The 14,757-nt window shown below is 44.2% G+C and overlaps 1 protein-coding gene across 1 annotated transcript in view; it reads right to left on the bottom strand.

Moving 5' to 3' along the window:
- LOC118001818 (mitogen-activated protein kinase kinase kinase 4) overlaps positions 1 to 14,757 on the bottom strand; it is a 74,454-nt gene that overhangs the window by 23,018 nt on the left and 36,679 nt on the right. The window contains exons 5-13 of the mRNA XM_034991955.1: positions 12,063 to 12,220; positions 8,774 to 8,890; positions 7,225 to 7,324; positions 7,042 to 7,125; positions 5,605 to 5,871; positions 4,086 to 4,235; positions 1,950 to 2,111; positions 1,228 to 1,361; positions 515 to 593 (exon numbers count right to left, since the gene is read on the bottom strand). Coding sequence (XP_034847846.1) covers positions 515 to 593; positions 1,228 to 1,361; positions 1,950 to 2,111; positions 4,086 to 4,235; positions 5,605 to 5,871; positions 7,042 to 7,125; positions 7,225 to 7,324; positions 8,774 to 8,890; positions 12,063 to 12,220 — 1,251 coding nt within the window. The remainder of the gene's footprint in view (positions 1 to 514; positions 594 to 1,227; positions 1,362 to 1,949; positions 2,112 to 4,085; positions 4,236 to 5,604; positions 5,872 to 7,041; positions 7,126 to 7,224; positions 7,325 to 8,773; positions 8,891 to 12,062; positions 12,221 to 14,757) is intronic.

Here is a 14,757-nt window from a genome sequence, read left to right as displayed (position 1 = left end):
TTCATTAAACTGCTAAAAAGCAGTAACTATTAAGTCAGCACTTTATAAAATTTGAAACTGACAAATATTTTAGAAGTACCAGGCTTCAGGGGCGCCTGGGTGGCTCAGATGGTTAAGCGTCTGCCTTCGGCTCAGGTCATGATCCCAGGGTCCTGGGATCGAGTCCCGCATCGGGCTCCCTGCTCCTTGGGAGCCTGTTTCTCCCTCTGCTTTTCTCTCTCTCTCTCTCTCTCTCTGTCTCTCGTGAATAAATAAATAAAATCTTTAAAAAAAAAAAAGAAGTACCAGGCTTCATAGATATCCACTGACTTAGTCGGTTGAACAATATTGTTATAAAAACAAAAGAACATGGAATATCTTACTACGTTGTTATGAGTGCTTTAACTTACAGCGTTATCATTACAATTATGAAAAAAATATTTAAGAACAACTATAAAAAAACACACAATCAGGAACAGTGATCAACTTATTTCTTTAATTAAAAAACAAAACAAAACTCTAGAATATTCCATACCAAGAAGTCATCTTCTGGCAAAGCTGAAATGAAGGCAGGTTCAATGGCTTGTAGAAAGTCAAAACCTTGGGTTGCCCACCTGTTACATGAGGAAGTTCAATAATCACAAAACCAAGAAAACGCTGTAGCAGTTTTAGCCTATACAATACTGAAAAGTAATCTGACTGGAAAATTATCATCTAAGAAAAAAACACAATTTTCATCTTTATGTAAATGCCTGGGGTTGAGTAAATTTATAGCATGTTTTGAGAAAAAAGGACAAACAGCTTCTTAATAAAGGAACTGGTTACCAAATTGTTTCCATTTACATTCATAAAAGGCTTAAATTGCATGAGGGAGGGAAAAAAATTAGCAATCAGGAAGACGTGTCCAGGGAGAATATGAGCTCCCCTAAAGTTAACTCATTATGGAACTTCTTAAGTTTTCCAAAAATTATGGGGTTTTCTGTGTTAACAGTTTCATTTAAAAACACAACAAAGCAAAATCCTATCATCAAAGACTTCAAGATGCCCCTTTTTGTGTCATCTGCTCAGCAATCTCACATAAAATATACACATGAAATACTACCATTCCCACATCCCTCTCTTATTCCTGCATTTTCCAGCTTCACAGGCTTCTCCAACATTCTCTCTCTCTCTCTCTCTCTCTCTCTCTCTCTGTAGCAGGAGTACTGAGTTACTTGCAGTTCTAGGATACATCTACTTGGTCCTTACCTGGGTCTTGTACCTCGACCACTCTCACATTTAGTTAGGACATAGTTCATCCATTTCCGGGCAAAGCTTATATATTTGTCTCCTATCTTCTGTCTAAACTCTCCAGACATCAAACGAACAACTTCTTTATGATACTGTAAGAAGATTTTGTGTATATCAAAATTAAGAGGAAAGTAATGATTATATAAATATCTAAACACTACCAATGCCACATCTGTTTCATAAAATACCATTTTTCTATAAACAAAAAGCAAAATCCAATTAAAACAGATATTTTCAAGAGTAGGAAGAGTTCAACGATTCATTAGTTGCATATAACACCCAGTGCTCATCGTTGAACATTACAACAAAAACTAATGATGTACTCTACGTTGGCTAATTGAACATAATAAAAAAGAAAAAAGTGTGAAGAGTTAAAGATAATGCAATGTCTTAAAATGCACTTTCACCAATGTTTTACTCGTAAGTTTAAATTACGAATGTACTCTTATGATACTAAACATCTCTTAAAGAAGGTTTTAAAACGGAAGTAGAAAGCTGTTAGCACAAAATAAAAACTGGACAACTATCTGACAATTTAAAAGGAAACCAACATTTCTGATACCCAGCAGCGGGTAAGATGACATTCTTGATTTGCTGTACAAGATTCCTCATACTTTGGTAGGTAAGTTAGAGAGCAACTGTGAGGTTACACTGTGCTTTTCCTCTTCTTTTGTACCTACCTCGAACCCAAAGTTGTAGCCCTGAATCATTGCTTCTCGGTAGTACTGCTGTAACGTGACAGACTCAGATTCATCAACTTCAGCATCAAATTCTGAAGTGAACATGTGGTCCACTCGGTCAATGGCATCACTTATTCTGTTGCAAAGCTCTAGTGCATCATTCTAAAGAGTCCCAAACCATAATTAATCCAAACAAAGCAAATCACCTAATACTTAACTGTATTTTAGAGGAAGATTTCTTTCATCATCACAGATACTAATCATTGCAATACATTTTGGCCATATTTATTTTGGTCATTCAAAAATAAAGGAAATGTGTTATTTATTTATTTATTTAGTTTGTTTTTAGCTGTATTAGGTATTCTTTAACATCTTATGAAATACAGGAGGGAAAAAATCCATTTAAAATGATAATGTCTAATTCCTATAAGATGCTTTCATCTTTAATATTTTGCATATCAACCACCAGCCGCTTTTTCCCCCTTGGCAGTTGCTAAAGTATGACTTCAATCAAACAGGATTTCAATCCAACAGGAAGTCTGTATCATCCTTCGTTATCTCCCTGACACTCCCTAGTTCAGGGGTTCTCAGTTGGGGTGTCAGTCAGGGTCAATTTTACCCAAGGGGGCATTTTACCCAAGGGGACATTACCCAAGGGCAATGCCTCTTTTGGTTGTCAAAACTTGTGGAGATAGGGTGTGAAATCTATTGGCATCTAGTGTGTAGAGATCAGAGATGCTGCTAAACATCCTACAAAACAGGACAACTCCCCAAAACAAAGAATTACTGACCCAACACGTCAATATTGCAGAGGTTGGAAAACCTTGTCCTAGTTCATGCTCTGTTGTTTCCCTAAGCAGGACTACAATCACTCCAAATCGGACCCCTTCCTCTCACCCTTCAACACACACGTATGTACATATGGTCTCCATTGGGCTATCCCCCTACAGACTTTTCCAAAATATTCTTCCTAAATATTCAACTACTACTCTCTGAGACTTAGAAAAGATAAAATCCAAAACCTCTCAATAGCCTGATTTTTGCCCACCTGATTTTACCAGCCTTATCTCCCACAACTTTCCACTGTACACACCAAGATCTAGCCAAATCAGACTATTTGATATTCAGCGAGCATTCCCAGTACCCTGACCCAGGGACACTGATGCCCAAATGTTCCTTCCCAGTTTGTATCTTCTGAAATCCTCCAAGCTGAAATGCCTCCATTGTGGCAACTCCAGATGCGACCAGGAGGATCCAATGTCTTCCTGCTCAGGAGGAGAGACGCTCAAGAATTCCTTACACTCAAGAATAATCAATATCTTATATAATTTTGCACTCTCCAGAGTTCATTGGCTCAAACTAAAAGAAAAGAAAAAGTGCCCTGCACTGGCATTCGAGTGGGATGGCAATCGATGAGAGAACGTGTTTCTAGGTGAATGAGACAAGTCAGACTCACAGAAGAAACAAATGCTTATGAAACTACTTATAGTTTCAAGAAGTGCTTCTTCTTCAAGAAGTCAAGCCTTAATGTGACGAAGAGGGCATAACTGATGGCCCGTGGAAAAGCATGGATCAGACCAAGACTGATGAACGGAAGACAAGGTAGAGGTGGTGAAAACAGGAAATAATGAGAAAAGAAGGTGAGGCTCTGGCTTGACCTGAACTCCGAAGGCCTAATGCCTGTCTACAACCGGCTTTCTCTACTGCATTTAATTTGGCTGAATTATCAGTTAAATAAAAGAAGAAACAAGTCTTCTTTTAGGTTACACATTACTGATTTGGAGTAGCTCTAGCAAATACTCGTAATTGCTAAAGAAGAAAGAAACCTGGATTAGGAGTGAAGAGACCTAAATTCCAGTATCAACTTGGCTACTAACCAACCATGTGGCCATTCAGAAGTCACATAACTGGTCAAATTTCTATCCCTTCCAATTCCAACATTCTACGGTTCCAAGAAAGATCTGGGAGGTTTTAGTGAAGACATGGGACAATGGGAACCGGGAAGAGGGAGAACAGTAAGGACCACGTAAGACTTCAGGTCCCTCGGGTGGGATGACACTGTCGCACACAGATGCCTCCAGAGTGTCACCTCCACACACAAATCAAGGGGCTCAGGCGGAGGTGGCAGTGACGTACCTTTAGCTGCTGCAAAGCTCTGGCGATGACCGGCTGACTGGACGTCTGCTCCTGGCGGAGAGTCATGAGTCCCTCGATGGACTGCTGGAAAGCTTTTCTCTGGCTGGTGAGATGCGCAGACTGCATGACCACTAGTAAAAGATGATCCACCTGGGAGGAGAATCAAGCACAGGGCTTAAAAACAGACCCACTCACCGTTTCCCATTCTAGGTCAACCCCTAGTCCAAAAACAATGGCAAACTCGTCAGGGCCACCAGGCCAGTAAGCCCCAGATCAGAAAGCAGTTTTCAAGCAGAGCTACTCCCTGCCACGGGAGCCACAGACCGCAGTGGGCGCTACTGTCTGAGGTCTTCCACACAACGCTGAAGAATCCCATGGAACTGTGCAGACATGGGGTCTCTGAGACATCCTAGAACTGCAAGTAACTCAGACTCCTACAGCAGTGTGCGTGTGAGTGTGTGTGTGTGTGAGCAGTCTGTGAGGCTGGAAAATGCAGGAATAAAACAAGGTGAGAGGAGTGGCCTTCCATGAAACAGACAAAATCAAGCATTTAGTATCTTTTTAAGTGACAGAGTCACTGCAGTATTTTGCATAGAAGTGTGTGTGATATGACCAGAGTTACATATTATAATGATCATTCTCAAAGCACCCAAACAAACACACACACAGACCTGGCGGAGGGAAGGTGAGGCTGGAAGCAGGGAAACTAAAATTGAGACAGTGCACTAGGCCAGGAGCCAGATGACAAAGTCTGACCACGGCAGGGGCTCTGGGCTGCAGACAAAGTGTCATTGACTGGAAATGCTCCGGGTGTGTTAGGGCTGCGGACGAACTGGAAGGGTAAAAGGATGAGTTTATATTAACTGTCACATTCTGGTTTCAACCACTGAGTGGCCAGAGCACCACTCGCTGAGACAGGGAACATGAGCGGAAGAGCAGGTGGCGTGGACTCAAGGGCACAGTCAGCCAGTGCGTTCAATGCTGGCCAGGCTGAGTCTGAGGTGCATGCGAGCATTCACCACCACTGTCCCGATGTCAACAGAGAGAACGTGAAGAGGCTTCTTACGGGTTTTAATTGAGTTATACAAATCATCACGGGATCCCTGCCGGGTGAGTAGGTAATAGCCTCTACTACAAAAATGTTAACTAACAGCAAGTAAACCAGAGTACCTGGAGAAGCAGAATTTCTGAATTACAAATTAAATGAGGGAGATAATTCCTTTTCGATCATGAGCATACAGATCACGACTGAACTAAGATACAAATATTTCAAATATTCCAGGATAATTTAACATACTTACAGAATTTGAAGGAATATCTTAGTACAACTTGTGATACAGAATTTTTAAAACAGCGAGGCATACTTTGGGGGAGTCTACAGTTGAGACGACTATGGCGGTTAAGGCAGTCATTCAGAAGCTGCTAATAACTTCCTTTTCCTAAAACTATTTTAAGTAAATACTACTGCTCCAAGGCAGGGGTGGGAGTAGTGGACATGGGACCTGGGGGTGACACACACCTGCATGCTTCTCAGGGTGTCAACAGTCTCGGCCTGAGGCACAATTCTGACGGGCGGTGCCTCCCACGTGGCCCAGCTATCTTCCGAGTCCCGAGCGCCATCGCGGCGCTTGGTTAGCAGGAGATAGGCGTCGATCAGGACATCATCTGACTCTTTAGAGCAGTCCTTTCCCGCGGCTGCGTGGAGTAGCTGCAAAATAATGCTCTTCTCCGCAGCAAGAGTGTCTGGAACAAACACCTGCAAGTTTTCTAAGCCAGGAATCTGTACCTGCAGAAGAAACGACCCAAAGTCTGAGATGAGGGAATGTCACATGTTACAAAAATTTAATTAAAATACATAAAACTAGAAAAAGACAAGCAGGTGTGGGAAGGCCAGCACTGAGGGCATTGCAAGGGGCCCAGCCCCATGTGACTGGGGGAGGATGCGGAGGGGCACGGGAGCGCTGTGCTGGAGGCCTGGGAAGGCTTCTCCACTCACTGGGCATCCTCCAGCTGCTTTATTTTCAAGAAGCAAGAAAACACCCTTTAGGGGAGGAACTGCAGCCTGAAACAACCTCAACTGATGCTACTTTGTGATGCTTACAGAAAGTCACCTGACTCGGTAAAAAGGCAAAAAATGTTAACACAGATTCACTAATCATTCTTGGTGGGGGCATCACAAGAAGCCTTTTAAAGATCATTTTAATAAGGAACACATATGTGATACTGTTGTGCAAATCACAAACAACTGCAGGTGGGATAAAACTGTGGGCCTGGGATAAAATTTCCAGTAACAATATCATACACAGAATCTATAAGTACTAAGTCTCAAACAACTTAAATGGTAGTAAAGATGAGGACTCCAAAAGGGGCTCCAGTGACGAGTCGGGCACTGATGGCCAAAGTTCCTGTAAAAAAATCTGAACTGTTTCAGAAAATGTGAGGGTAAAAACAAAACGACGACTTAAAAATCAATTATTAGGGGCGCCTGGAGGGCTCAGTGGTTAAGCGTCTGCCTTCAGCCCAGGTCATGATCCCGGGCTCCTGGGATGGAGCCCCGCAGCGGCTCCCTGCTTCTCCTTCTCCCTCTACCCCTCCCCCACCCAGGTGCACATGTGCACGCTCTCCCTCCCTCTCAAATGAATAAAATCTTCAAAAAAATCAATTATTATTTTATTATTTTACATTACTATTTTAGATACATTATTTTAAATACATGTGTAACTAATTTTAATAAATAGTATGAATAAATATTTGGTTATTTTATCTGTATTCTAAAAGCAAGTTAGTATGAAAAACTTTGTTTTTCTGCTTATTTCATTGAGAAATTATGAGAAAGTCTTATTACTGGGATCAATATATAGCCAGCAAAGCCTAAAATATTTACTATCTGGACCACGAAGAGAAGAGAAAAACAGGAAAGGCAAAATATTCCAATTACACCATCTTTAATATTTACCTTAACATACTGTTTTGATTTCAGAACATCCAGAAGGTCTCTAACTGGGGCTGAAAGTATGAACTCTGCTGCTATTTCCAGGTCCTAGGATCACAGTTACAAAGAAACTTCTTTAGGGTTAGCTTTAAAAAAAAATAAGGTAAAATAAAAACTTTAAAAAATCAATTGGGATTGTTAACTCACCTTTCTCAACATTTTAGCAAATCCAAGTGCCTTGGAGGCTCTTTCTCTAGCTTCGTGAAAGAGTTCCTTCAGTGCTCGACTAATCTCTATAACAGATCTCCTGCCAAGTTGATTGAAATCCAGTTAGAGTACATTAGAGTACATCAAGAAATAAACAGCAATAAAGATGAAGCAAATTGGATAAATGGGAACAAGCAATTATGGAGAATGTACTTGAAATACTCAGAAGCTTGCTCTCTTGTGGTTTTCCAGAAAGTGCTTGTATTCTTCAAATAAATAAGGCACATACAATAACCTTCAAATAACAGTAAGCTTGATTTTCTAAAGATTTCCCCATAATAACTTCTTGGAGTTTGAGATAAAGTTCTTACATTGACTCCCAGCTCAGGATCTTACTAAAAAGGAATATATCCGTGCAGTGGTGGGCTGCTGACTGTTTACCAACTGGCTCCCCTCAAAGAACTGCCTTATGTGGTGTTTGGAGATTTCTGTGGTGTAAATACTCGCATCATCGCTGCCCGCAGGCCCCCAGTGTGACAGCACTGAGCGCTGACTAGAGAAGAGATGTGTGCGGTTGCCCCTCGGCTCACTGGGGCCAGGAGGAGCCAGCCCCATCACACTGCCCACGAGCCCACCGCTAGCAAACAACCAGAGCATCATCAGGGCCATTCTCCAGTTCCCCATCTTAGATCTCCAATTCTCCCTGCTTATCCGGAATTCACCACGTTGGCTCTCAGAACTGCAGGACCTTCTACAAACTGACTCATTCTGACTCTCGGCTATTCAGCACTGTCCCAGGTAAGAATCTGTGTGGATACATCTTGCTTTAACCCTGGCATGATGATATCTCAGGTGTTCTGAAACCCAAAATGTGTTTCTCATCAAATTTTGGATGGTGAGAGAAAACATTTCAGCTCTAGAGAAGTCAGCTCCCCCTGAGCATTTCCTAAGGTTGAATCATATGATATTGCTCGTAATTGGCCACAAAATAGCTGTATGGCTGATATTGGCACAAAAACAGCAATTTAACCTGGTCCAACCTGAACACTATCTCATGGAAGTAGAGGAAATGCAATAGATGCGTAAGCCATTGTTTCACGTACTCAAGCTTAAAGTTGAACAGAAGAAATAAGCCATACATAAAAACGATAACAATGTGCCAAGTGTCAATTAAATGTATTAATGGACTGCTACGGAGGTGGGGGCGAGACAGAAACATAATTATTTAATTAGACACATTCTAGGACACAGGGATGAATTCTCTCTACTCATTTTTAGTCAACTTACACTCTCTCTCCCTTTCTCTAAAGACACTATTTTCATTAGGCTAATTAAATTCCAAGTTCACCTTCCAAGAAAATTTCACAGAAAATCCTAAGCAAGCACACGAAAAGATAAGACAGTAATAAATAGAAGTCTTTAGGTCTACTATGGTAGACCTCTACTAAGGTCCAACGTGGGTGGGTTTGAACAGGGCCCATTCTAGACTCATCGCCACAAGCAGAACTCTGCGAAGTAAGGAATGGGAAGTAAAGGAGTGGGGCCGCACCTGATTTCATCTGAGGCATTGCTGTCGTCAGCGCTGGTCCAGAACTCTGCACAGCTCTCCTGCAAGCCGAACTCTAAAAAACTTCCAGTCGACTTCAGTAGCATCCCCGCGATGTCACTAGGGAACAAGGACATGAAAGTAAACCAGGGAAGAAAAACTATCCTCACTCATTCTAATTCTTGAATAAGACACTGAAAGGGTCATCTACTGTTTTAATAGTTTGAAAATCAACAATAGTGGGAATTTTTCTTTACTATAAAATCATGAATGTGAAAAAGAGGAACTCTCCCATATACGGGCAAGTATCTATCTTTGTTCTATTTCCATGGTTTTATCATAGACCTTAAAACCTTAAATTATATTCAGAGCAGCTATGTAATTATCATATAAGTGTATTTTCATTTTAAATGTCCAAAATGGTATAAAATGGCCCCAAATATATATCTAAGACAAGCTGTTTTTAAAAGCTTAATAAACTAAATGATGGAAGAAGAAAACAAAATGAATTTCTTAAATGCAACTGTTTTTACAAATTTCCCTCACAATTAGCTTTTCATCATCCACCCACATGAAACGTTCCCTACGGCCGATGCTTCTCGTTGAGTACACAATCTAAATGCTAGGGTTAAAATGTAAACCCAAGTGTACAAAACAAATCTAAATGAGTGTAGTAAAGATTCGGCAGCAGCTTACTGACCTCTTCACTGAAGGAAAGGAGCTTCTAGCTAGTCAAAGAGAGCAGGTAAGCACAACAACGGTGTTGGAGGACTCGTCAGAGGAGAGAGACCAAACCCAGCCAAAGGGCTGGCTGTACTGGGCCTGCAGGCAATGCAGAAAGGAACCCAGAGATCAGCAATGGGAAGAGAGGCTCTGGCAGGAAGGGAATGGAGGAGGGGAAGGAAAGTCCAGGAAGAACAATGAATATGATCAAAAGGCATGAAGATGTGTTAAGCAAGAGGCCTGGTTGTGAAAAGAAATTGCACAATGTGAAAGGAGCAGAGAGGTAGTGGAATAAGACCGAGAAAGTACGCTGGGGCCACGCGGTGGAAGGCCTTGCGTGTCATGCTAACTGCCTGACCTCCGTCCGGTGGGCGAAGAGGCCGGGCTTTAAAAGTAACTGAGTGGGAAAGTGACCTGATTACAAACCCATTTTCAAGAACAATAGTGTACAAGGATATCCATGAAGGGTTTACTCCACAAATACTGAGTATTGGTTATGTACTAAGCAGCAGGGAGCAGAACATAAAAATCCCTCCAGTGAACAGAAAAAACAAGAAATAAAAAAGGAAAAGATATAGTTCAGATATTGTTAAGTGCTATGGAGAGAAATAAAACAGGAAAGGGAACTCAGAAGTGCTCGTGAGTAGGAATTTCCATGTTAAATATGGGGAAGATGACGTTAAGACAAAGACCTCAAGGGAGTGCAAAATGGGTCATGAAAGTAATTGGGGAAGAGCAGTCTAACAGAGGGACCACCAAGTGCGAAGGCCCCAAGGCAGGAGCGTGCCCCGCCTGGGGACACAATCAAGGGTCACTACAGCTGTGCAGAATGTCCAGGAGAGCCAGGGAGGGGAAGAGCACAGAGAGTTAGTGACAAGTCAGACTGTGCCTGGCCTGAGGGGCCATGTTCAGGAGCTCTGGTTTTCACTGAGGAAGCAGGGAAGATGTGGAGTATTTGGAACAGAGGAAAAAATGGTCTGAGGTGCATGTGAACGAGGTCACTGGCTGTGGTGTTGAGAACAGACCAAAGGGACGAAGAGCTGAGCAGAGACTCCTGGAGAGCGCCTGCAGTCATGTGAGAAGTAACAGCCTGGGAAGAGCAGCAACGGGAAGTGGTGCATAGGGGTCAAATTCTGGATCTTTCCCGAAGGATCAGAGGTAGTGTGTGAGACAAAGAAAGCAATTAGGGATCACTGGGAGACTGATGGAGCCTGGGTGGAACAGCATGTGAAGGAGACGGGTGCTGTGCTCGGCTCGGCCGAGCGAGAGCCACACCAGGGGCCAGTCCCTCAGCGGGGCGTGGAAAGCTCGGGAGCTGCTCAGAGCAAGGCTGGTGCAGGCCAAGGCCAGAGCCCCCACCGCTCGACCTGAAGGACGAGCAACAGAGAGACACAGGGAGACTGACAGGAGGAAAAGGGGATGCGGTGAAATCCCATCACTTGAATTTGTAGCGGAAATGAACAGTGACCCTTAAAACAATCTCTTCTGCAGGCGGGCCAGCCTGGAGACAGAAAGTGCTAACAGAATAAACGGCAGGCCAAGCCGAACAACAGGAGATTGAGAGAAGGCGAGATGCTGAAATGGGCAGGGAAGGCACTTCTTCAGAAGGCTGACTCCGGGAAGCAACCTGAACAGGAAAGGCAGATGCATGGGGAGTCAGGGCCTGAAGGGCTGGAGAGGTCTGGGAAAGAGCAAGCTCACAGCTCACTGGAAACACAGGCGGAGAGGACGCGACGAGGACATGAAGAAGATGGGTGGTTAGGGCAGAAGGGGGAGCCTAGGTCCTGAGCAGGGGACAGAGATGGCGGAGTCGACGACAATGCGCCTCTGCAGCTGGAAAAGAGCCAGGCAAGCAGAGGCCCTGGAAAATACACACAAGGGAGGGAAAGCTGCTCCAGGCCAGGTGCGAGGGATGCACAGAAAGGAGACAGAACTACACTGGCGGATGAGGCAGCAACCACCGACAACAGCCGAGGGGTCAGGCGGCGGGGAGGGGCACCCCACCATCAGCGTTCAGCTCCCCAGTAAGAGACGGCCATTTCCAAACACACACCAGTGACCACACTCCCCTCCCTCAGGGTTTTCCTCTGTTTACGTTTCTAACCTGTGCCTCATAAGGAGATTCCGTGATTAGCAGAACACACTAAAACAATCTCGGGAAATGCACACCTTGGGTTCCCCATGTCCCCACACCAAGACTACAGGCCTGTTCTACTCTTCGGAGGCCTAAGAGAGTTGACACTAAGGCAGGGTTTCTCAACTTCCAAACTGACATTTTGGGTGGATAATGTTTGGTTTGGGGGGCTGTCCTGTGCATTGCATGATGTTTAGCTGTGTCCTTGTCCTCTAATCAGTCGGACCTCCCAGTCATCACAATCAAAACTGTTTCCAGACATTGCCAAATGTCCCCACAGGGCAACCCGCCCCCCCTACTGAGCACCCTCGCTCAAAGGACCCCAAAACCTGGGGGAGAGGCACACACACACACACACAGGACTGGCTGTCATGTGCACATAACTGAACAGGCAAACGGGCCAGCAGGCGCACTCAGGAGCATAAGGGTTCCTACCAGAAAAGTTTCCCAGCCTGTGCTTCTCCTCCCCGGATGTAATGGGTTATTTCTTTGGTGAAATTCCATTCTTCTTCTAACAGGTTTTTTAGACTATGGGATGCTTGAGGTAACTGCTGCAGCATTTGGATCCAGCTTCTCATGTAATCAAAATACACCTTAAAATACAAAAACATAAAGGGAGATATTTGAGAATGGAACTCAGCAGCTCTCAGCTTTCACCTCTGTTAACCTGGAAGCTACAAATTAGAAGGGCCAGGTGGAGGGGGACCCTGAGTACACAGCACAGAGAGAAGCAAGATCTTCATCACAGGACTGCTGTCCAAATGGAGATGTCTCTTAAACTGCACAACTCAACTCCCCGGCAACCTAACACATTATTTACAATCTCTTTAAATTACCAACAAAATAAAATGTTCACCATGTACACAGAAGTAAAAAAAGAATCAAAATAATAGCACCCAAAAATGTTCATTATTAATATATTGTGAACATTATTCCTTTAAGAAGTTGGGATTCTTACTTGTCTAACTGCTTATTTTAACTTCAGACAGTATCTTCCGTGTTGAGAGGGAATGAACACACTTTTCCCCACCATCCATTCCTGACACCCAGATTTCTATGACACAGTTTTTTTCAAGATTTATGACATATAAATTATGATTTCTAATCAAAATACCCAGTTTTTCTGAAGTGGGGTTTATGTCCACCACAAGTCCTACAACAACAGCCTTCCCATTCCTAACTCCTTATTTTGATATATCTGCTGCTTACTAGAGGGTTTCACTATCCATCAGCTTTTCTCAAGATAGGGTCCCAACTGCTAGATTACAAACCCTCACTGCCTATGGATTCTTTTACCAAAAGGACAACTCGAATGAGTATGAAATACCTGAGTTATACATTCTCTGCCCCGGGACGTTGAAGGCATTACTCCTCCACCACTTTTGAACGCTGCATGTTGTTCAAACGAAGAACCCTGACGCTGGCCCCATCTCCCGCTGTCCCCACTCCCCTCACACCTGGAGCTGCCTTGCTTTTTTCTCTGCTCGGAGGTTCACAGGATTCTGTATTTAGTCTCAGATCTCAGTTACCTCCCCAGGCTACGTCTCAGGGTTTGCTGGAATGAATACTTTCTGAAATCCAGTACTAATTTTCAGTAGGCAAACTGCAAGTCTGTATTTCAAGAAAACTATCTTCTGTTGTGTCTTTGGATGCTTCTGGGCCTCCAGCAGCCAGGCTGTGTGGTGGGAATCTGCAGTCCGGGTCCCTTATGAACACCAGTGTCCGAGTATGTGGAACCTACAGTTTTGCCATCTTTACCAAATGAAATAAATCTCTTAAATATGAGACCAGGACCGTCCTCTGGCTTCTCGGAGTGCTGCTTCCTCTCCCTTAAATCTGGCTGTCTCCTGAGGGTGGCCCTTCTCTCATACAGCCCTGCCACGGGGCGCCTGTATGACCCCGGACTTCACGGGCTACAAACAGTTTGCATCGTCCTGTGCATCACTGAGCCTTTCAAACCACTGCTCTTACGGTCTTATTTAAAACCAAAACAAAAAAGAAACACCTGCCCCTTTAAGATTTGAGTCATCAGATACACCATCGAACCCTTTCTTCATAGTGTCCCCTACTGATTTCCAACTGCCCGTCATCCTTCGTCACACACTCTGACATCTGACATCGTCTTCCCTCCGCCCCAGGCTCAGCCACCACACTGTGCTTCACCCCAGATCTTATCATTACGGAATCATCTCTAGGCCTCAAATCATCAATCCAAATAGGCTGATTCTAAAACCTCCTCCCCTCCATCCAGTTTTCTGTTCAACTAGCACCCCTGTGACTGTTCTCTTATTTAATCCTTACCTGAACTCCAGTGCACCGTTTTCTCTTCTCTCTCCAGCTCACTCCCCCTTGTTCCGCTCCCTTTCCTCCTTATTCCGCTTAGAGCCAACACGGTCACGCTCCCCATGCCACTGCGGCCACCACCCCACACCCTGCCACCTCTCCCTTCCTTTTCAGCTCACCTACCTGCGAAACCCCAAAGCACGATGAGCCTGACGAGCCCGTGCCCCATGCCCGCACTCAGGAAGCTGAGGGTCACGAGTGTCAGGGGACCGGGAGGAGCCACTGCTCTGTATGTCGTCCCAACCACATGGTGTACGGTCTGGTAATATTCGTATCTCCACCCAAGCCATTCTCCTTCTCCCTACAAGCACAGTCTGAAACTCCGCCATTTTTGTCAAATGGCCAATGCCCACCCTCACACATCTCATCCCTCCTAGCGAAGAAAAAAAGGCATTAGATATAAAACCCCTCATCTTCTCAATACCAAAAATGCACACCCACATGTGACATGCCGTCCTCCCCTTCCTAGCGGTGGCCAAGTGAAGCTTACACTTGTATTTGGAGACCCACCTCCTCATGGCATCTGAGGAAGCTCGCACTATCGATTTCCCTCTTCTCTGATATGCATATAATTCTGTCCATCTCTTTCCCTTAACAAAATCAGTCCCAAAGGCTTTCAAATGGTCTCTAGTAACTTCAATTTAAATACTCTCCCTGGACCCACAGTCTTCACTATGAACCCCACTGCAAGAACCAGGCCTCAGCGGGAACCCCAGCTGTGCATGTCTCGGCCCTCCCTTTTGCTTCCCTCCCTCCTGCTTCTCGGCCCCTCCCTCTTGCTTCCCTC

Source organism: Mirounga leonina, unplaced genomic scaffold (assembly GCF_011800145.1).
Source record: "Mirounga leonina isolate KUSES-001 unplaced genomic scaffold, KU_Mleo_1.0 Mir_54, whole genome shotgun sequence".
Lineage (NCBI taxonomy): Eukaryota > Metazoa > Chordata > Mammalia > Carnivora > Phocidae > Mirounga > Mirounga leonina.
Note: the sequence above shows the minus strand (reverse complement) of the source record. Positions and strands in the feature narration are given on the sequence as shown.